Source organism: Calypte anna, chromosome 10 (assembly GCF_003957555.1).
Source record: "Calypte anna isolate BGI_N300 chromosome 10, bCalAnn1_v1.p, whole genome shotgun sequence".
NCBI lineage: Eukaryota > Metazoa > Chordata > Aves > Apodiformes > Trochilidae > Calypte > Calypte anna.
In genome coordinates, this window is record NC_044256.1 from 16,102,730 (window position 1) to 16,125,673 (window position 22,944).

General features: G+C 39.2%; 1 protein-coding gene across 2 annotated transcripts in view; it reads left to right on the top strand.

The window, feature by feature from the left end:
* MCTP2 (multiple C2 and transmembrane domain containing 2) overlaps window positions 1-22,944 on the top strand; it is a 94,623-nt gene that overhangs the window by 24,359 nt on the left and 47,320 nt on the right. For both annotated transcript variants that reach the window (XM_008495771.2, XM_030457051.1), the window contains exons 8-13: window positions 3,407-3,571; window positions 5,292-5,422; window positions 11,987-12,173; window positions 13,038-13,131; window positions 16,733-16,835; window positions 17,975-18,077. In XM_008495771.2, the coding sequence (XP_008493993.1) occupies window positions 3,407-3,571; window positions 5,292-5,422; window positions 11,987-12,173; window positions 13,038-13,131; window positions 16,733-16,835; window positions 17,975-18,077 (783 nt within the window). The remainder of the gene's footprint in view (window positions 1-3,406; window positions 3,572-5,291; window positions 5,423-11,986; window positions 12,174-13,037; window positions 13,132-16,732; window positions 16,836-17,974; window positions 18,078-22,944) is intronic.

A 22,944-nucleotide genomic window follows, 5' to 3' on the forward strand; every position in this document is an offset into this window, starting at 1 on the left:
GGGTTTCAGCAGCAGGAGGAGCTGAAGCACCCAAATACAGAGGCGTCTATAGCCTGCAAGATAACAGGGAAGAGGAAGAGCTGAATAGATAAAAACACACCAGAGTTGTCACTTTTTAAGCAGTTATGTCCTCCTTTTCTGACCAGTATAGACAGGGGCTTTGACTTTGAGGTCACACTGTGAAGGGTCATCAGTACAGTGATAGCTGGAGGGAGGAAAAGTGGCTGGTTTTTTTTTTTTTTCAGTGCTTGTTTTGCTCTCCAGTAATTTTGGACTAATCGCTGCACTTCTCTGTGCTCTGCTCTGTAACAGTTTTGCCAGCTCAGAGGGAGGCTGTGAAGTTTAATCAATTAACTCTGTGTAAATCAGCTTGAAATGAGTAGGTGCAGAGAGGAGGGTAAGACTTAAAATAAATAGTGCAGTATCATTTTCCTGTCAGTTGGGAGACATTTTCTGTAGTGCAGGCTTCACCAGGCAACACTAAAGTTGGCTCAAGGATGATCTTGGGTCTACCACACATCTGGGTTTCCCCAGATGTGCTTCCTTCCAGAAACTGTGAGTGGAATCTGAGACACTGCCTGTTTGGCTGGGATTTCCATCAGTGTGGTCAGAGGAGCAGCCTGCCAAATACCCAAGGAAGTGGAGAGGTGACCACAGAGCAGCTCTTTAGTGTGCACATAGATGATATTGGGCACAGGAGGCATGCCAGACCTGCTGAGCACATGCTGTGGGAATGACCTGGGCATGTCCAGGAAATCCAAAATATTCCTAATGTGACAGGCTGTCTTGCAGGGGTGCAGGCAGGTGTCCTGGGCTCTGTGCTGCTCTATTTGCAGAGAGGTTTATGGTGATGGCAGAGCAGGGTGTGCGAGGTAGGAAGCACTCTCACCAAGCCTGTGTCAGGGTGCTGCAGATCAGCACTGTGTCCCAAAACCTTTGCAAATATCTTGGCTTCTCTGTCCAGTGTGATGCTCTAAAGTGGTGTTAGATCCTTCCCAGAAAATAGCCAGGCTAGGGCTGGCCCCATTTGCTAGGGGCCACCTGCTTTGAAAGGTCAGAGTTGATGCATTGCAATATGCTCTACTAGTACCGAGCTGCAGGTGCTGATTTATCCTGGGGTTGTGTGGAATCTGGGCTGATTAGGGCACCTCCCAACAGTCCTTTGAACTGTCAAGTTAGTGGCTAAAAAGCTGGGGATTTTGTATGCCACATAATTTGAGTAGGAAGACCCCCAGTGCTGAGCGACACCCTAAAATACTGATCTGGTTAAAAAGTGAAAGAATCCACATTTTGTTGGAAAACAGTGGCAACAACTCTCTTCTGTGTTCAGCCTGAAAGCTTTGAAGAGAACTGGATGCTTTGTTTGTAAAGGACATTGTAACGTGAATAACAAACTTGGGGTTATTTTTTTGTGTGTGAGTGTGAACTAACATCAAATGCCTCTTCTTCTGAGGAAGGAGCGGGGAGGGGAGGAAAAATCCTTGGTCCTAAAGCAGCAAGTACATCCCATCAAACATGGCTATGTTAAATACTAAAATGTTCAAAGTACAACTGAGATAGATAAAGGCTTTGATGGGAAGTGGATATTTCCCAGGGACATTACAAGCAATAATCCAGATGTTATGGTGTAATGCAACGAGTGTCCATGGATAGATGGGGAGCTCAAGCCAAGCAGCGCCTGCTGTAGGCTTTAGCCCTCCACTCCCATGCTGTTACGCCATATGGAAGCAATCTCCAGGCCCCTTTAATAGCCAGCTTTGGATTCCATTTTCACAGGGCTCATAGAGCTAAGTGGAGCTGTTTTATGGACAAGTTAGATAGAAGCCTTTCCAAGATAAACATCCAATTCGAAATTAGGACATACCAAGCTGCAAAATTATTTTAGGGCATATTTCATGGAAGCACTGCCATTTTTCTAAGGCGATTGCCAGACTGTAGAATGCCCTTTGATCCCTTGTGGACATTACTCCCTTTTTTATAAAAAGGATTTTGAAATAGTTGCAGTGTTTAGGGAGGAATATATCTGCCGGGACTTTGAAGTATGTCCATGGGAACAGTCATGTTTTAGCTTTTTGGCCTAAAAGACGAACTTTAAAAAAAAAAGAAAAAAAGAAAAAAAAAAAAAAAAAGAAATTACATTGCAGCTGGATTTATGAATCAAAATCTCGTTTTCTTTTTAAAGGTAGGAATTTTCACCGGTGTGCCAGGCAAGCCAAATGGGGTGTTTAAATAGAAGTATATTAATACGCTTGTGGGATTCAAAGAGTTGGGTTCTTTTAACCAGTAAAAAGCAAGTAAAAAATTTGTGAGTTCACCACCCATGATTTAAGAATTTTGTTGCTGGGTAATTGATCCATAAAAAGTAATCTTCAGACATCAGGTGCTTTTGCAATCGTTTTATTTAGCAACAACATTTCTTGCTTTTAAAGCTAACACGTCCTGTTTTAAAGTGACTTGTGAAATCTTCTCCTCCGTCTTGCTCCCACCTGTATATGACATGATTGAAGCTCCAAAGTGTGGCGAGTTAAAAGTTGCTCCACAAGAATAAAATATGGGAGATTTTTTACTGCAAGAAGAAAGGTATAGCCTTGAGTTTTAATGTTTCCAGCTCACTCCCCCCAAATAAAGGCCTATTTAATCATCCTCTGTCCAATAAAATATTGCCAGTTAGCAAACTGTTAGTGCAGCCGTGTTATGTAGGATGGGGCTGCAAAAGTAAAAAATGTGGCTACTAGGAAGCTATAACTCCAGATGAAGAGCCTGGTGGTGTCAGTGTTTTTTCAGCAGGCATCAGAATTTTTGATTCGTGAGCTTGGTTTCTGGAAGCAGGAGCTCCAAAGGCATCAGGCAAAGAGCTAATGTGGATGATGGGTGGTTGAGTGATTGAGGAGATGGAAGATGTTTGTTCAGCCTTTTGCCTGGCCATTGACATTATGATTGTGGACTGTCTCCCCAGAAGGGACAGACCTGCATTTTATGGAGGTAGCTGGAAGCATTTAAGAGTTTGCTTTCTCCCCTCTTCCACCTTTCCTCCCCAGCACTCCCCTGTGCCATTCTCTGAGCCAAGGTGACAGATTGCTGTCACTGCTTGAGGTCTGCTCCTACCAGAGCTCAGCCAGGTTAGCTGAAGTCGATTTCTGTGGTGGTTTAAGCTAACCCTGTTGGTTTTGTTCTGATACTGATTGAACACCATCCCTTCACTGGACCAGGCAGAGAACACACAAGCAGAAAATCCGTAACGTCTTACTGTCCTCCTAGGGCATCTCAGTGCCTCTGGGATCTCTGCTTACTCCCAGGGGATCATGGTACTTTTCTCACTTTAGGTGCTTTTGTATCATGGTTGTTTTGAGCATAAAAATGTTGTTTTGGGTGTATAAATTTTTTCTGTTGCTGACTTGCTTTTCAGTCGAGTTTCATGCGGAGCACGCGACTCTCCGACTCTTTGCGCAAGAACCAGTTGTGGAACGGGCTGGTCACCATTACACTCTTGGAGGGGAAGAACATGCCTGGAGGGGGCTTGGCAGATATTTTTATTCTCTTCAAACTGGGAGATCAAAGATACAAGAGTAAGGTAAGTATTAAGGATTTCCTTAAGTTTGCTGAAGCCAATGAAGTACTTGTTGTTTCTTCATTGCTACCTCAGATGGAACTATTCTTCAATCTCGTTTATATAAGTGTGATCAAAATCCGAAGACCAGATCAGGGATATTAACATTTTATTAGTATGTTTTACATGCCAATGTAAATGGGGAAGCCAGGAATTTTGTATGTATCTGTTTTGTGCATAGTTATCATAGGGATGGATGTTTGACATTACTATGAAATGAAATGAAGCTATATGCATCACATCTGTTTTGTTATCTGCCAGTACAGAAGTTGGGTTTGCAATATTAGGTATGCTGGAAAAGCAGACCAGAAATGGTTCCCAATGAAGGGAATTTTTAATTTTAATTTTTTAAAGCACCTTTCTTGAAAAATGTTAAATATAGCAGAACTCACCCCTTGCTCCCTGTGTGCCACCCCCAACTCACAGAATGTTTCATGGTTTTGATTTGATCTTTTTATTCTTTCATGATGTGTTTATTTGTATGCAGTATTGTTTCATGGAAATCTAAGAAATAAAAGGGGTTCCCAAAGATACAGATTTAGTCTCCAAAGTCTAATAAGGAGAGAGACTGTAATTAAAATAATATCCTGTTGAGAAAGCAAGAGCTCTGTATGTCATGAACTGGAAGTGCAGAGGGAGGAGGAAAGAACCCCTCCTGTACAAAATGTACAGAGCAAGTTCACAGAACATAACATTCAGATGTGGGTGCATCTGAAACCTGTGCTCTGTTCCCTACGTGGGACCTAAAACCAAGGTCATGGTACAATGTTTTCATTTAGTAAAGCAGCTTTGCGAAATAACACGCGGGTTACTTATTTTAGAATAAATATACAATATTTCAGTGAAGATCCCTTTTTATGTTTCACTTTAATGGTTCTTAGCCTGTGTCATGAATCTGCAAGATTGCAGTGCTTGCAGACATAGAAAATTAAAAAGTTTAAAATGAGGAGTCAAGTACAATGTTGCCTGCAGTGATTTAATTGCTTAGTGTTTTTGTCTGGGGCCCAATAAAAGTTGGGGCCCTCTGTTTTTACACCCTAGAAAGATTTCAAATTATCATGTTCTTTCCTGGAGCTTACTCACTTTATGAAGTACAATATCTTATGGTACAGAAAACCAGACAAGGTGGGAGAAATCTCAGTCATGGTCCAGCTAATCCTGTCTCCCATTCTCACAGTGGCTATGCTGATACTGATGGTGGGTAGGACAGTGTGATAGGGATCTCTCCCAATTCAAAGGGCCAGTTTACAGATATCAAATTAAGTGGATGTTAATAATTTCAAGACTGCAGCTTCTTCACCTGTATCTTCACATGGAATAGTGAAAAATACTGATTTAGTTCCTGAATTCATTCAAGCCATAAAAAATTTAGTCTTGATTTCTTTCATTGTGCTGGATTGAATGAAGACTGTAATCCGTTGAAAGTGGAGCTGGTGGATCCACCTTGTATTTCAGATTTTCTCCAGCCACTTATTTGTGTTACACTTGTATATTTATTATTATTGGAAGAGAGGAAACAGAGCTTTTAAGGAAGAGTGTGCTGTGTGTCATGGGCTGGGGAGTTTTGATCAGAATGACCTTACTATCTGATGCTCTAACATCCACTGTTGTTCTTGATATGTACTCTACTGTGGAAATAAGTACCATTTAAGATAAGTAAATGCTATAACTGCATGTTTTCTAGACACTGTGTAAGAGTGCAAATCCTCAGTGGAGGGAACAGTTTGATTTTCACTACTTCTCTGACAGGAAGGATATGTTGGACATTGAGGTCTGGAGAAATGATAGCAAAAAGCATGAGGAGCTTTTGGGAACGTAAGTGGGTTTTATTTGTTGGGGTTTTTTTGTGGGTGGTTTTATTTGTTTTGCCTTTTGGGTTTTGTCATTTTTGGGGTGTGAGGGTTGTTAAGAATAAAGGATAATGTTATTTTATTTTTTTTTTTAAGTGATCAATATATTTTCATGACCAGCATCGTACTGTATGTTTCTCTCCTTGTTCTAGGGATGTCCAGATGCTTTTGTAAGTGTACTGTTATTGCAGCCTATCATAGGGTAATTGATTAACCACGACTTGATTGCAGAGACACCCAGGCTGAGTCTGCATATGCTAACTGTGAAATTCCAAGTCCTAGGGGGAGCTCTGTGGCAGCGTTGCTGGGCCAGGTGGTGGCAATGGGGAGGAAGGACTTGTTTGCATTTTCATGGTGATGTTGCTCCAGACCCCTTCTGCTCTGCAGGGCTGATTTGTGGCTTCAGTCTGGGGACTTTGTTCTTCTTTGGAGTGGCACTGGTGTCCCTTTTCTCTGCATCGCAGGGGCTTGTCCTTGTAGCTTTGTTTACACGTGGTTCCTGTTACTTGGGTTTGCTCCAGTTGGGTAAGCTCTTCCCCATGGCCACAAAAGACTGATCTCAGTGGCTTTGGTGCTTGTTGCTATTGCACAAGATCATGTTGCTTAAAGCATCATTTTCAGGGGCAGCCTCAAAGGTGATTTATTTATCTCCAGGGATTTTGTCTCACTGCATTTTGCCATTATAGCTTCTACTTCTCAAATAACTATCTTATACCACGTTAGCGATTTTGTGGGTTAGCAGTTGAAACTTCTATTTTAATTTCTTAATAGGAATAGAATATGGTTTCTGTTCTTATGCTCTTCTCTTTCCCCTTCCCTCTAACTCTTTACTTTGTATGGTACTGGTATACTCTTCATGTTCTAGTAGTAACCATACATTTTCTCCTGTTGCCTCCTAACTTCTTTTCACTTACAGTGTTGTCCCCTAGGTCCATTTCCCCAAAGTGCATCTACACAGCTGGCTACGTGCAGCAGCTCCAAGAACCCTTTCATTTACTAGGAGACCCCTCTTTGGTCTGTCTGTGCTTATCTACTTGCAGCATCAGTGCCACAAGCTCTAAATTCTTCTTAGGGGCAGGGATCCCTTCTGTAGTTGTTTGCTGTTCTCACCTCGTGAAGGTTTCACAACTTGCTAACTAAATAAGAGTAACTCCTAAGACCATTCTCTTACTTGAAGCATTCAGCATAGTTTGAAACTGTTCACTGGGAAGAACAATGCCCTTTTTGGCTCTACAAATGTTTGTGGTTTTGCAGAGCAGGAAATGCTTTCTGGCTGAATGCTAAGGCTCATCACATGGAGAAGTGGCTGAAGATGAATCTGTTCCTTCCATTCTCACAGTTACTTTTATTACTTCTGATATTCTGTTTAGAGTTAACAAATGGAAAAGTGTTTGCAGCTTGTTCAGTCTCCCTGATACTGGAGAAATTCTTCCTTAATTTTTTGCCCTTCTTTTGGCTTCTGGCAGCTGGTGTGCAGTATGGCAAAAATCTATGAGCAAAATGTTATATAAAAAAAATATTTGTGTTATAAAAGAATTCAGCACTGGGAAAGCCTGCATGTTTTAGATTTACCTTCAAGTTATTTTTCCTATCTACATGGTGAGAAAATATTACTGTTGTTGCCTTAAGCACAGCAAAATGCTGTAGCATCAAAACAGAAAAAAAATTATACTAGATTTTAAAGAGGTATTGCAAAAATAGGTAAACACCAAATGTGTAAGAACAAGCATTGTTTGTACAGTGTAGAAACTTTTGACACCCAATAAATCATATTTTTTGAAAGGTCCAAGTGCAGTCTAATCTGGAAAAGGATTCTCTAGACAAAACAGCATTATGAGGTGTTGTGTTTATTGTCTCCATTATTTCCAAGTGGAGCTTTGAGATTTCTGGATTTTACAACATCATTGTAAGAAAGATTCTTTAGTAAAACCTTTGTGGGTTATATTTGGTCATTGCATACAGCAGTAGAACCCAACTGCCCTCAAGTAATTTGCATGGATTTAAGGAAAAGGCAAAATTTGCTGGCTCTTAATTAATAATTCTGTGGTCAATTTGAGGATTGAGTTAGAATTCATTATCCTCCCTCAGGGCCATGCAGGCTGAACTGTTTTGGTTAGACATACACACACACAATATTTAAATGAAGCTGAGAAAGATGCACAAGGTGGAATCAGGTCTGATAATCCAGACTGCTGAACTTGTGTGGAATAAAGACTTCTTTTAATTCCTTTAGACCCAGGATTTTATGTAGGATGGATTCCTTTCGCTCCTGGAACATGGCTCTTCTCCTAGGCATAATTCAGTTTCAAAGTGAAATACTGTTCTTGAAATAGGACCTGAAATGTCTGTGGAGAGCATGGGAAGTATAAAATAAAAAAATGTGTTGGACCCCCAGCAATAAACACTAACACCTGGGACCTTTGTCTGCCTCTGAATTAGTGAAGAAACATTTGGTGAGATTTCATGTCACCTCTCTCCTATCACAAAGTAAACCCTCACTGTTAATACATATGACATTGAGTTGACCTGTGTTCTCCTTAGATTTTTCAACTGGATCCAGTTTCTCTCCCTCACTTACAATACTTTGGCATTGAGTGGTTCTGCTGCCAACATCCATCCCTGAAAGGTGTCTGGATGGGAGCTGGATGAAATAATCCCTCTATTTAGTCTGCACTGAAGTGTTAGTAACATTTACTGAGTGCTTTTTGTGTTTTCAGGATAAAGAGGCATGCCATAAGCAGGAGATGATGTTAATTTATATTAATAAACAAAGGTGTTAACTGGGCAGAATTTGTCCAGGCAGAGTTAAGTGGCTTATGCCAAGTTGTTAGAGAGTGTTTCTGTATTCAGGGATATATTTTGAAAAAGAGATGCTGCAAAATGTTGGAGATATTTTTCTTCACATATTTACCTCAAGAAGGAGGTTTTAGCAAAACTGCCAGACTTAGGACCATGAGCTATGAGGTTGGAGTGCATCCAATATCTGTGTGATGGATGTCTCCAGGAAACAGTATCTCTGCAACAGGGAAAAATCCCTATTTTAAAGGCCACGCTGTTGGAATGGAGTAGCAAATCTAAACTGGCTACATCCAAACCTTTGATTTAAATTTCACCAAGCTATAGCAAGAATCAGAAGACCAAAACTTATCTATAGTGTAAGTGAGAATAAAAAGACTACATGACACCTGTGGCATTTAAAATTCCTTTCCAAATGTTAATCATAGGTGCATCTTACTGTGATAATGAATCTGACCTCGTTTGTGAAGCGCTCTCAAGAATTCTGCAGGGGGAAATATGGCAATGTTTTGTGCAGTTGTTCTCATAGTATTTATATATATTTAGGAATATTACTTTTAATTTGATAAACTATGGATTTAGTTGTTTAACCCCCAAAATACTGTGTAGTCTTTTCGAGTAATATTTCTCTGAAAAAATAATCTAAAAAGGCAAAAAAATAGTGGAGGGTTGTACATGAGCAGAAGGTGTGGTGTAATCTGCTACGGGACTAGAGGTCAATATAGAGGTGTAGACCTAAATATTGATCAGGATGAGGAAGGGAAGTATTTTAATTTTTTGTGGTTAAAAAAGTGTGATGCATTTGTGTGTGTAATGCACTCTTACAGAACTGTATCTCCTACTAATCATGGATATAGCTGTGTGCGTGTGAAGGATTCCACCCAAATTTAATATGTAATGTAGCAAAAGATGACACCAAGCAGAGCTATCCAATTCTGAGATAGGATTAGTGTGTTAAGAACTTAACTCAGGAGATCATTTGCATCACCTAAAATACAAATACTCTGAGAATTTTGCCCTTTGCATTCAGATCAGAAAACTTGCATTCAAAAAGTGGATTGCCTCCATTAGTTCTATGCTGTGCCCATTTCCATAGTCTTTTACCACTTTCCTGTGAAATAATTGCCTGTAGTAAGGTCTTGCAGGTAAAAAGCTGACAAAGAAAGAAAGTATTTCTATTTCAGAAGGATGTGGAAAGTAGTTCAGAAATCATTAGACTTGTTTTAATAGTGTGGAAGTGTTTGAGTGGGAACTCCTAAATTTATTTAGTAAATTGAATGTCTAATTGTTTTACGAAGTGAAATGGTCTGATCTGATCCAGTCCAATCTGAAACCGATTGTCCTTTTCATTTTTTAATATTTTTTTTCCCCTTAAAACCTTTGCTGTTTGCAAGTGCAAATGTGGATTTTCTTTGCATTTCCTCAAAAGAAAATACAGAGGCATGCCATCACCTTGAGTAAACACAGATGTTTTAAGGAAGTTAGTTTTTAAGGAAATCAGACATGATTTGAGGAAGAAATGCTTGTACTCCACCTCCTGCTGTTTTCCCCTCCACATGTGCATCCCTTCTACCCCCACGCCCTTTATATTAAATCTTTTCTTTGACCTCTGGCTAGTCAAATATTTTTAATAAGAGAAACATTCCTAATTGCCTAAACAAGCTAGAGTTATATTCAACTTTGCGTTTGAGATACAAGAGATTTCTGGGGTTATCTACTGGTGGGAGATGTACCATTTTCTGAATGAGTTATCTTTTCTGTTTTACTCCATGGAAAGTTGTTAACATGAAAAAGCAAATGCAGCTTTTCCCAGTTGTGGACTCTGTTGAGTGGGTGGTTTATGAAATGCTGATGTGGGAGACATGGCCTGGATTGCCAGCTGAATCACACACCAGCTGGGTGACCCTGAGTTTTCCCCTCTCACTTTAGTTTTCTCAACTGTAAAAAAAAAAAAAAGCAACCAACCAAACCTAACTAAAAACCCAAGATAAGGATACATTCTGCCTTTGGCACTGATTCCTAAAGTATCAGTAAAAATGCTGCAGTCTGAGAAGCAACTTTGTTAATGCAGCCAAGGTGATGTTGACCTCCAGTGTGGAAGTGATGTCTTTTTCTCAAATATTTGCTTTTTTTGTTGTTGTTTTCTTTCCCTTTCTGCTTTATCTTCTCTTGTCATATCTTTCTGAAGAGTCTAGGTGTAGCAATGAGCTTCAACTGCAACCTCTCACGCTTCGAAATTGTGTTGAGAGGCAGCCTATGTGCCAAAACAGTGCTGGTACTCCTCCTGGTTTATTTTCTTTCTCTTACAAAGCACTTGAAAGCAGTTAATCAGAGTAAACTTGCAACCTGTTGTACGTTTAGTGCGGTGAATAACAAAGAGCACGCTTAAGGTAAAGTCATCCCCATTGATTCTGGTGGCAAGCAGCTTACACAAAGAGCTGTGTTTTAATACATGGAGCTAGTGGTTGACTTACAAACTCATCAGAGCAATGACTTTTATTTGATCACATAGTTTATTGGCTTTTCAGGATGAAATGTTTGGGGATTTTACTTCCCCCCCCCCCTTAGCATTCACAGAAAATAGGCTGTTAAGAAGCAGAAAGCATGCAATTTATAGCAGATGGGTATAAACCACTCCAGCTCTACTACTGGAATGGGATCAATCAGGAACACTACATGCACCATTTACCCAGAAGAAACCCACCTGGGGGGGGGAACCCTGTGGAATTTTAGCCTATTAAGACAACACCTTAACAAGTTTAGTTTAAATAAAAACTTGTCGGCAGTCATTAAGCAGAGTGAAAGCTCTAGCACTCCATCATCCCTTTGAGATCCGTGACTCCCCTTGCACTGGGCTAACAAAGCTTCTCCTTCCTTAATTTTTTTTCTTTCCCTTTTCATCTGTAACTTTTGTTCAGCCTGTTCTTAAAATCCAAGCAGTTCAGAAAAGTTCCACTCCATTTACTGGACTTCTAAATAGAAGGCATTTGCGGAGCCAAGTGACGAGGCTTTTTGTTGCATGTAGCTGCTCCCTTCACGTATAACTGGCTGTCCAGTGATCGCTCCCTGCTTTAGCCCATACTCATCTTTTATTATTGTCTATCTATGAGTGTTTCTCTTATTTTTCCTCCTGATTTTTATTTTTCTGGGGAAGTATCAGGTTAATGATACATACTGCGTGCTGGGGTTAGAAGCGACTTTTAAGACAATCCTTCCCTTTGGGAAATAGAACAGTAGACTGCAAATGGAGCTCTGGTAAGGCTTGTAAAGGAGATTGGGGCATACAGTATAATGTAGCATAAAATGGAGTATGTGACTTTAAAGAAACGAATCTATTTTAGGCTAATGTTTTAAAATTTGCTTTTGCCCCTTTTCTTCTCCCGCAGGTGAAGTAAAATTGTGTTTCAAATCCATCAGAAAGCACGAGGGGATTTTAGAGGGGAAGTGAGGCAAGCTAGAGTTAAGTTTTCCTACTGTACTGGCATCCCAGACAATTTACTTCTGCTTACCAGTGGGTGAACTAGAAAGCAAAACTGACAGTGAATGCAACAGAACCTGGCTAATTGCTTTCCCATGTTTAATTCTGAGGTGCTTTTTTTTTAAATTTTTTTTTTTTCCATCCTAAACAAGCAATAAGTTTTGATGCCTGTGTACTACTGCAATCAATGTAAATGCTGCTTCATTTTTTTCCCCAGCTCATTTTTCCTATTAACCCCAGGCAATGTCATTCTAGGTGCCAAGTTGATGTTACTGCTCTGCCAACGAAGCAGACCAATCGCTTGAAGCTGCCCCTGGAAAAACATCCAGGGTCCTTGTTGATGTTGATTGCTGTTGCCCCATGTACAGGAGTGTCCATATCTGATCTCTGTGTCTGCCCTTTGGGAGACCCCAGTGAAAGGCAACAGATTTCACAGCGCTATGTGAGTTTGCAATTTTTAATTCTTCTTTTCTTTTTTTTTTTTTTTTTCTTCTGTTTTTAAAGCAATCAAAATTGCAGAATAAAAGGATTTATCCACTCATAACACCATGTCTCCTACCAGAGAAAACTATTGCATAGGCCAGTTTTTATGTTTCAAATGACAAGGAGATTGGCAGGGCAGATAGACCGAAGCAGTTTATCTGCTTTTATCTGTTGGTTTTTAAACTAATGCTTTTCTTTGCACACTGGGATTATATTAAGAGATTATTTTGGGGAATGAGAGACACTGAATATCATGGAGAGATGGTAATTTACTAAACTTTCTTTCCTCCTTTGGGGAGAATATATTCTGGATGTTCAACTCTGACAAAGCTATGTGATAGCTTCCACGCCTCAGTTTTCAAAAGTTGGGCAGGAAGGAAGAATTTCCCTAAAATGAAGTGCAAGATGGAGGCATGAAGAATTTGAACAACAAAAGTCAAAGTTATTTTTGAGGAAAGATTCCTCACTACTGATTGAGTGTGGTAGCTTCCTGAGCCATGCTGCTTCTCCAGCTCTCCCTATGTTTTTTATTTTAATTGACAGATAGTTGCATAAGTGTACAGGGGTCCTTCCAATCTTGTTCATAACATTAGCAGGTAATTTATAGAAATGAAGAACTTTGTTAGGAGCAGGTAGTGTGTGATGATGCAAACCTCAGGGTCCTGATGCATTGAGACTGGGGTAGTGAACATCTATTAATGGATACATCAGCTGCTGAATGGAAATAGGTATTGGTTTAAAAATGTAGTCTTTTAGTTGCTCCATAATTTCTGTTTCTTACTGTAATATAAACAAAATGTATCTTTATGCTTTCTTCCTTCAGTGTATAAAGAATTCCTTTCGGGACATGAAAGACATTGGCTTCTTACAAGTCAAGGTTCTAAAGGCAGTGGATCTATTGGCAGCAGATTTTTCAGGTATTTTACTTCTATTTTCCAGCCTGTGATGCTATAATTTGTATTGTGAATGCTACTTCAACTCCATGCAGTACTGTCAGCTGAACAAGAAAAACTAAATCTTCCCATCATTTCTCCAGTGATGAAACCTGCCTGAGGGAACTGAGATACCAAATAGTTCTGAGTCCCAAAAGTACTTGAGAAGGCTCAGTGGATGGAGATATGGTTTATCCTTGGAGTCTGAGTAGTGTGACTGGTAACTTCTCCCTAAGAATGGTGTGCTGTTGAATATTCCAGCAGCAGAATGTAAAAGAAGGGTGAATATAAAGTGTTGGTGCCTTCACAGCAGCCTCTCCATCTTCACGGGTGCCTTGTGAATGAGGCTGAAAGATTTTGGGGCATCTGACATGGTGCTGAGTGTGTGGGTTTGGGTGGTGCTGCAGGCTGTCACCCGAAAAAGAAAGCTTGCCAGCAATGGGGATGCAATATAATGTTTTTTCTTAAAGCTTGTTTGAGGCTTTGCTTTGGGATGATCTTTTTGGTGCTCTTACCCAAAGAAAAGGATGGCTTTTCCTCTGAGTCGTGCCTCAGTTTGTGCTTGGTTCTGACAGCAATAGGAAACTAATTCCTGTTTCTCCAGGGAAGGTCTGGGGAATTGATACTTCTGTAGTGAGTGGATATTATTATTTTTATTATCATCTTCTCAAGGAATCTGGAGAGCTTTTACTTCCCCTCTGGATCTTGAAGTAGTTCAAAACCGAGTCACAGCATTCTGTGTTATGGATTGGATGTTGCAGTCATTTTTACAATAATTTGTTGATAAAGGCAGGAAAGCTGATACAGAGAAAACATTCTTGCCCCGTTCTCTAGTATTCATGAAGACAAAGTAACTTAAGAGAACATGGCTCCTAAAATAAGAACCTAAGGAGAAAGCCCAAGGTTAATCATGATGCTGTCTCAGTTTCAATTCCCGCCTTTAACCCTGCAGTGGAAAAAATAATGTCAGTTCAGGCAGCAATACCTTAAAGAACTGAAGTAGTTCATCTGAAAACAAACAAAAAAACCTGCCCATAATGAAAGGTAGCTAGTACAGAAATGCATTTTTAAATTGACATCATTTATACATCTATATAACTGCACCTTACTCAAAATTTTGATAAAAACTGGGCTACAGTAAAGCAGAACCTTTGGCAAGTGCCAAGTCTAGGGCTATCTAGAAATATAGGAGGTTTTAATATAGACAGTGTCTAGGGAAAGATCTGAGCCCAAGAGGTTATCAGCCCTTTGAAAAACTTGACTGCTGCTAATGCAGTTGCATCAGTGATGGATTTGGGCCCCTTTTCCCTCAGTATTTAAACAAGAGCATGTGGGGGGATAATGAACATTGGAAGAGGGATGCAGGTTCTTGATTCTGCAATTCAAAGACTTCTCATAGCGTATGTGACACACATTCCTTGCACATAGCACAGAATGAAATTCTGCTTAAGTAAAAGGTTACTCAGTCTGTCATTATATTCAAAATAGCCCAGGCTTTGAGCCTGATTCATGAAGCAAATGACAAATTGTTTTTCAATGGCAGTGCTGAAAATATCCTAGTATTATGCTGTAATAGACCTACCAAATTGCAAAAGGATGCAGCCATTTTAAGTAAAAATAGCATAATTTCTGATCATGAAATGAGAGACATAAAGATTAATTATCTGTTCTGAGCCATTCATAAATGATTAGTGCAGCAATTATGGGCTTCCATAATAGAGCCCTCCTAGAGCAGTGCCATATTTCCTGTATTACCAGGGAGACTGTTCAGATTTATTGGTATTGATAAAAGTAAATTCTAAGTCCAGCTAAAAATCTGATAAAGGAAAAATTGCAGACACAGTGAGAGGTACAAAGATTTCCAAAGGTTAATACAGGAACATTGTAAGCAGGTAGTGTTCTGTCCCTGTCCTGTCCCACAGAGCCTCAAGTGAACTTCTGGAGACCAAACATCTCCTGGCAAAGGTTGTGCCACTTTATACCTTATTACTTACTCCCATAACAAAAATTGATTTTGGTACAATTGGGATTTCTGTTGTCAGTTGATATTTTGTTGGCATTATTGACTTTAATTGAAGTTTTTAGTCTACTATAGCAATAGCTATCAGAAAACAACATAAGATCTGCTTTAGTTTTGAGCAGTGTTTTGAAAATCTATATTTTGCCATTTGATGTAAATTTCAGGCAAGATATATCAAATATGTGGAAGCTCTTCAGCCACTGCTAGCCCAGTTTGAGCCTTTCATATTTTCCTAGATAATAGTTTTGTTGATGTGAAAATAACTTTTTCTGCTTTGTTGGATGTTTTCTGTGTACGCATGAGAGTTCTTCTCAAACACTGCATTTGCTCACTGACCAAAAAATAGCATTCAGAATACCAAATTATACACTGGGATTGTTTTTGGCATATACCAGTTTGCATTTCAAGCAGTTTCTCTGAAAGGCTACATGCATTTTCCACACATATAAGGGAACAAACATGTAAGCTGAAAAGGAGAAGACAAACAGATTCCAGTCACACACATGGTCTTTAAACTTTACCAATATTGACTAGTTAATACCCCCTGTTTACATTCTGAAAAGTTTCCTGTTTAGTTTATAAACCTCTCTGCATTAGTAATACCAAAAAATAAGGATTGAGAAACAAAACAGCTTTTGCTTAAATATCTTGTCTGATCCTTGCATTCCTGACATATTTAGTTGCCTACATAGAAGTTGGATAGTGTACCTGTGGCTGACTTAGACATGGACACTGAAGAAGAGATGAAATCAGATACTAAGCCAGACTTGCTGATAAAGGGTATTGTGTTTGTGATGGAAACTGCTGAGCTGCAATAACTTGTGAAAGCCACAAATTCATATAGTGGGAGTGAGCAAAAAATATATCAACAAACATCATCACCATAACAGGCTCCACTTTGAAATCCTTCTTTTGAGAAGAGGTTGGGGAGTTATTTTGGGTGTGGGGGTCTGTTTGCTTTCGGTACGTGCTGCTCCATGCATGGATTCTCCAGGTGATGTTGGGTTTTGCTTAAACTGCTGCAGTATATAGGGTCTTCATAGCTTCAAGGACTCACATGGACTGAAGAAATGCTGCTGATACAGACCCAGTTCAGTGTCTTTCTTCTCATGGTGTGGCTATTAGAGTCAAGGGAAGAATACCACAGACTCTAAGCAGAGGATAAAACAGAGAGCTGTAACTGCAGCGCTGACACCGTTACATCAGAATGATGGTATTGCCTTTGTAATGTCATCTGAATAACTGTCAGTGTGAGCAGGTTTTTCTTGCTGTAAAGACTCTCAGGTATAATTCTCTGTAAGTTTCACATTTCAGGTATTAGAGTGAAGCTGCCTGAATGAAGGTAAGGTAAGTGCCAGTTTCCAGCACTGAGGATGCATTGGAGATAGTGTTTATTTAACAAGTTATTCCAACAGAAGGAGGCAATTCACAGTTCTCTTAATGGATCTTATTTTTATATGACCAGTTGCTTCCTCAACCATGCTGCAAAGAGAGTGTGCATGCTAGATATACAATACCTGCCCCACTTAATTCCTTTTTTTTTTTTTTTATCTGATCTTTCTCTAGGTAAAAGTGATCCTTTCTGTGTATTAGAGCTGGGAAATGACAGTCTTCAAACACACACTGTTTACAAGAACCTCAATCCAGAGTGGAACAAAGTTTTCACATTGTAAGTGGATTGCTTTTGAAAATGTGCTGCAACACCAAATAGTTATCAGCTTAACAGTAAAAGCTATTGACTTTGGGAAAATCCAAAGGTCAAGTTTAAGATATGTCATTTTTTCACAGCCAGAGAGGATGTTGGAGAAGTATCAAATATAACTCAATTAAAGCCTTTTGCCTTTTACTAGTTCTTGCATGGAGTTTATTAATAGAAGTCATTAAAAGAAAAATTACTGTGATATTTATAGGAAGAATCATGACTAGACATAATGGAGTCATAGCTGGATCCAGGAGATAATATAACAGAAAGTAGAGACAAGATACTCATGCCTACATTTTCCATACTTTAAAAAAAATATATTTCACTGAACCATGGTAGAATTACTGTTTAACTTGTAAGTGAGCAGAAAAATAGAGCCCATGTTGTTCCTAGTTGAGCTTCTGATTTTAAACCAGACAAACATAGCTCTCCCCAAATTAGAAGTTCAAATGTTTATAAAAATCAAGGTATTCTTTTTTTTTTTTTTTTTTTGTGACTTAAGGTATCACTTCTGTTATTATTAAGGGTATCACTTATAGGCAACACGATGTTTTAACCTTGCTTTATGCTGACAAAGCTTTTTGCAAATAACTTAGTGAGATAAATGTCTCCAAGACTGTGGTAGTCTGTGATGAGGAAGACAACCACAGGAAAAACACTTGGAGAATGATGAGTTTAAAAGGGAGGTAATTGTTAATAAGTGTTCCAGTCAAATACAGTTAGATAAATTCTGTTTCCTGGATTATTTCTTTCATGTCCTGAAGTCTGTTTTTGACTTCATCCCCTGACCTCTCCCACTCACAAGCTTTCTCTGTGGGAGAGTTGAGTTTTACACTGCATCAATATCAATGCACGAAAAATACCACTGCTGGCTGAAGGGAATGGAAAGTTATTTTCTTCACCTAGTTATGGGACTGAAACATGAGGGGGAAGCTTGGGGAATACCCATAATTTGATTCATTTTGGGGGGAATTTAATTAAATGCTAGTTTCATACTCTAAGGTATAAAAACTTAATTAGTAAAACAGTATTCTCAGATCTTTGTGGAGGAGACTGTGTACATGTGTATTGAATATTATTTTTATGTCTGCACTTTTTTTTTCCAGCCCTATTAAGGATATTCATGATGTTCTGGAAGTGACAGTGTTTGATGAAGATGGAGACAAACCCCCTGATTTCCTTGGAAAAGTTGCCATCCCTTTGTTGTCTGTAAGTGACCTTTTCTGCATATATCATTCATTGATGGTTTTGCTGGGGACAAGTTTGATTTCTTTTCCTTGCAGCACCAAGCAGCAACACAGATTGAGAGATAAACAAGTTTAGTGATCTATATATGCCTTAGTTGGCTGTGTTTAGAGTCCTCCTTAGTGTAAAGAGCGTTGCCAACCCATTTTAGTAAAAATTTGGTTGATTGGAAAGAAAATTACAGAAGTGTCTGCACTTCCTCAGTACTTTATGCCATGTATGTCTGAAAACATAATTGAGTTGTTCTGTATATTTCCACATCATCCTCTGAAGGTTGAAAATGAAGACATTTTAAACATGTCTTTTGTTCTATCTTCCTTCTTTTTCCTCCAAGAAAGTAATTGCACATCACAGTAGGATTGACTAGAGATAGCTGTTGTTATTGGCACAGCTGAATAAAATTACCTAAAAGGGGTGTTTTCTACTCTGTAGTGCTTTTAAAGATGGGTGGCTTTTGTTCTGTAAACAAATATGTGAAGAGTGAATGCTACCATGGGAGTATAAAATCAAAACTGGAAACAAAGCAAGCTCAGGGTAAAGTGGTTCCTCTGGAGATTAAGGAGAGTTGAAGCTTTTTCAGAAGTGGCCAAAAAAAGGCCAAGCTAAAGAGAGGGGAACATAAAAGGGTCATTAAAATATATTAATAGAGAAATGGAGGAAGAGCAGCTTTGTTTTTGGTAAGGCTGTTTTTATTTTGGAACAAGGCTGGTGGTAAGAGTGAGTAAGCCTGATCAAGGGGTTGTAAACAGTTCCACGTGTACATGCAGCATCACAGAAGATTCTGGTAACTTTTGCAGTAAAATTTGAGAACTTTCCAGGCTGTGCCTTGTATTAAATCAATTGGTAGATAAAGCTTTAAACAGGACTCTTGTGGTGGTATCAGTCAAGTTGTGTAAATGCATTTAGCTGTGAACATGGGAGTTTCCTTGAGATTTGAGGCACTGCTGTTTTGCAGGAGGTTGCCTATGCAGAGGAGAGGGTGTGACAGGTATTTATGCAGTGAGGACTGTGTTAAGCCTTGTACAAACATTGATGCTGGCAATATATAGCACTGCTCAAGCAATACATGCAGGAGCTGCTTTTGTTCATGCACTGTGCGATGCTGTGGGTAACAGCACACTCAAATAGGCAGATGGTGAATCCTGCTTGAAATAACAAGAGTACAAAATTGCATATTATTTTGAAACCTTGAGAAAATGTATTCACCTCTGTAGAAAGGCTGGAACCCGTCTCTTGTGGCTAAAGCAAGAATTGGTCTTAGAGTTGTAGAGGTGCTGGGGGAAAGTCAGGTCTGCAATAAGGGGTTAGTGAGGCTCTGTCCCAGCAAAGACTGGAGAAACTGGAGTTTTCTAGAAAGAAAGCAAAAGTCCCATCTGATTGAAGTGGGCCATATAAGCTCCAAAGAATCAACATAGTTTAGGTATGGGAGCCATCAAGATCAGAGAGGGGAACTGCAAATAGTTGATGTTTCCAAATAAATAATGAACTAGACAAAATACTCTTGAACTGACATAGGGGCATATGGTCCCAAGCTAAGGAATGCTTTATAGTGGTAAAGAAATAGGCCACTGTGCTCCAGTTTTGTTATTCTTTTGTCTAAATAAGTGTATTTCTTATGTATGGGAATTAAAAGCAATGTGGCTTCTGAAATGTTTATTTTCATCCACCCTATGGTCTTTCCAAGTTATACCTGAGTCCAGAACAGAAGAGCCCCTGCAATCTGGGAATATAAAGAGCCTGTGGAAGCTGAGGGGTAAATACTGAGCTCTTGGTGCCTCAGACACTGCTGGGTGTTTTGTAGTCCTCTTCCCTCAGTATCTCGGGTTGGAAGTTGTTTTTGAGGCTGGGGATATTATAGCTTGTTTGTCTATTTTAGTGGCTTGCATTGCCAGTATCTTCAGTTCTAGAAGAATATTAGAGTCAGTTGGGCAGGGAAGATGATTTTATGTTTACAGGGAGGAAAAAACCTCTTAACATCTTTTATTCCATTTTTGATCACTTTGTTAATTTTTCCCCAAGTCCTCATATCTCTGATGTTACTGGAAGAGAGTGGCTGGAGCAGCTGCTCTCCTGCAGATCTGGTGCTTGCCAAATGGGCTGCATGATCGGCAGCAGGCTGTGTGGGCTCACAGTGAGAAGATGTTAGATTTGGATTTTCTGTTGATTTTATAGGCATTTGTCAAGTATCCCTTAGGAAGCATGTAACAAGGCAGAGGAGGGGAGTGTGTGTGTGTGTGTGTGTGGTAATGTCCAAACTATTCAGCTTAGGGTTTTTTGTCCAAGGTTTGAGACAAAAAAAAAAAAAAAAAATTGTTTATGCTTTCCCTTGCCAACTTATTTTCTTCCTTCCCGTCCAAACTTCTCTGCCTCCTATTTCAATCAAATCTAGTGTAAATATATTCATCTCTGCTTCTGATTAAAAAACATTTTGCACCTATTAGCTTAGTCTACACAGGGAACTGCAATTTTCTAAGCTCTTTTTTTCTTGAGATGAGAATTTCAGTGCATGTTGTCATTTTGACTGTACGTTTGAATGTATCCTTTGAGCTGTGTAGATAAATATGCTGAAAGAGAACAATAGTTAAAGACTAAAGGAAGTTTTGCAAATCATACAGGTTTAATTTTTCTAGGTAATCAGGCCAAATGTCTGCCTCGCATTAAATTATATTTTGAAAATGGAAGTGCATTTGCCTTTTATTTTTTCCTGTTCAAAATGCACAAGTTTGAGTTGTGAGCTGTCTGCACATGAAATAAGTTTACTTCAGGAATTGGTCAGGGTGACTAGATTCCTCTCTTAATGAAAAATTGCCTTGAATAAAGTATATGATAGAGTGGCATGAAATGTTTAATGAATTTGACAAAAAAATTGTTTTAAATATGTCCAGGAGTCTTACATTGGCATTTTACAGACACGCGTGAACCTTCATCATCTCATTAACATGAACACATGAATAACTTTACTGCACAAAAAAAATTCAGAGGTGGTGAAATTACTCATACATTATGTTGATCCTTGGGAGTGCTTTAGACTTCTTCCAGACACCAGAAAAGAAACAAAAAATTGGGTAGCATGAGATTTAAAGTTTCAGATGATAAATAAAGCTGAAAAGTTCATGTCCTTTTGATAGTCATGATAAAACATTATTAGATGAATACATAATTTGCTTTATTTCTCATACAACTTGATTAATAATGCACTGTATTGACATAGATTTGGATATCGTTACAGTGAATTGCAATTTTGTCTGTTTGTGGGTAGCTGGAGGACATAGGGAGAGTAGTGATTATTTGTATGTATTTTATCTTTAGCTTTTCCATGTTAATCAACCTATTGTATTCTTTTTTCTCCTGCCCTTCTTTACATCAGACTCTAGAGCATGAATGAAAAAAGTCATCTGAAATACAGCTCTGGTCAGCAACACCTGAAAAAAAAAAAAAACCAAAAGCATTTAAACTGGAAAATACACAGCATAGTGCTTACCAGCACAGGAAAACAGATCCCACTCTTGCCATGAGCTGATCTAGAGTCTGGCTTTCCCAAACTTTGGGCTCAGAGCTTTCTCAGAGCCTGGAGAATTGAAGGCAAGTCCACTTACACCACTGAACAGAGCATGTTTTTGTGCTAGAAACTGAAGACGATCCTGGGGAATGGAGAATTAGGGCAAAAACTTCATTGCTTCAAGGAGTTTGATAGGTTTAGAAGTTTTGTAGGTTTTGTGGGACTTGAACTAATTATCAAAGAAGTCTTTTCAACCTCTGTGTTCCTTTATGCCCTAGATCTTAGTAAAAGCAACCATGTTTCTCTTTGTGAGGGCCTGTCTTTTTTGTTTTGCTTCAAGAGATTCCTATCTCCTAGAAGGCTGCAAGTTATTAGAGACAGGGGAGCATATAGTGTGCTTCAATGAATTTGAAAGCAGAGTATATCAAATATCCTCGTGGAGAAAAAGACCTTTGAGTGAAGTTGTATTGCTGAATGGAATGGTTTTTATCTGCTGTATTATCAGTTCAGAGTAGACTTCAGCTGCACCCTTTTTTTCAGCAAACAGGAAGAGGTCTAAGAAATATTTTCAAGTGCCAAGCAAGGTCGGTAGCCAGCAATACACTGAAAACGCTTCTGAGTATGCCTCTCACAAGCTTAATTATCTAAAACATGGCCTGGATTCAGAGAACAAACACCTGACAATTGTGATTACTTAGCACTTGACCATAAGTGTGGAGTTTTTTTTCCAGAAGAAAGCTTCAGAGTTTAGAGGAAAGTGAAAAATGTGGCGTTTATGCACTGAAGGCAGCTGTGAAGTGAATAATCTGTTCTGAATTGCATCCCTGTCCTAAACCAGAAATTTTGGAATGGGGAAAAAAGCCCACATCTCTTGCAGAAAAATACCAACTTATTTCTGAATTAAATTCTCCCACAACCATGCACTACTCACCAAAATGGTATCAACAGGCATGTTGTTTTTAAGCAATACCTAGGATCTTTGTGCTTACAGAGTTTTCAGCTTCTCAGACTTCTGGAAGCCCTCATGTGGCTGCTTGCATTCTTTTAGACCATCAGTTCCATATCTCTTCGGTCTTTGGTATCAATGCTCTTCCAGAACCCCAAATTTGTTTCTACTTTTGCTCCCACAGAAGTTTTTTTAAAGCGAAACATTTGGGGCAAAGAGTTTTGGGATGAATGGCCATTTCACACAAAATTGCAAGGTATATTGCAAGGCTGGGGAGAACAAAAAACCTCCTCTTTATTCACAACCAGGTGGATCAAATGTGTCTGGCTTTCATCTTTTCCTGGGGAAATGTCCTTTGATAAGGGTAGGTGTGTGGCTGCTACAAG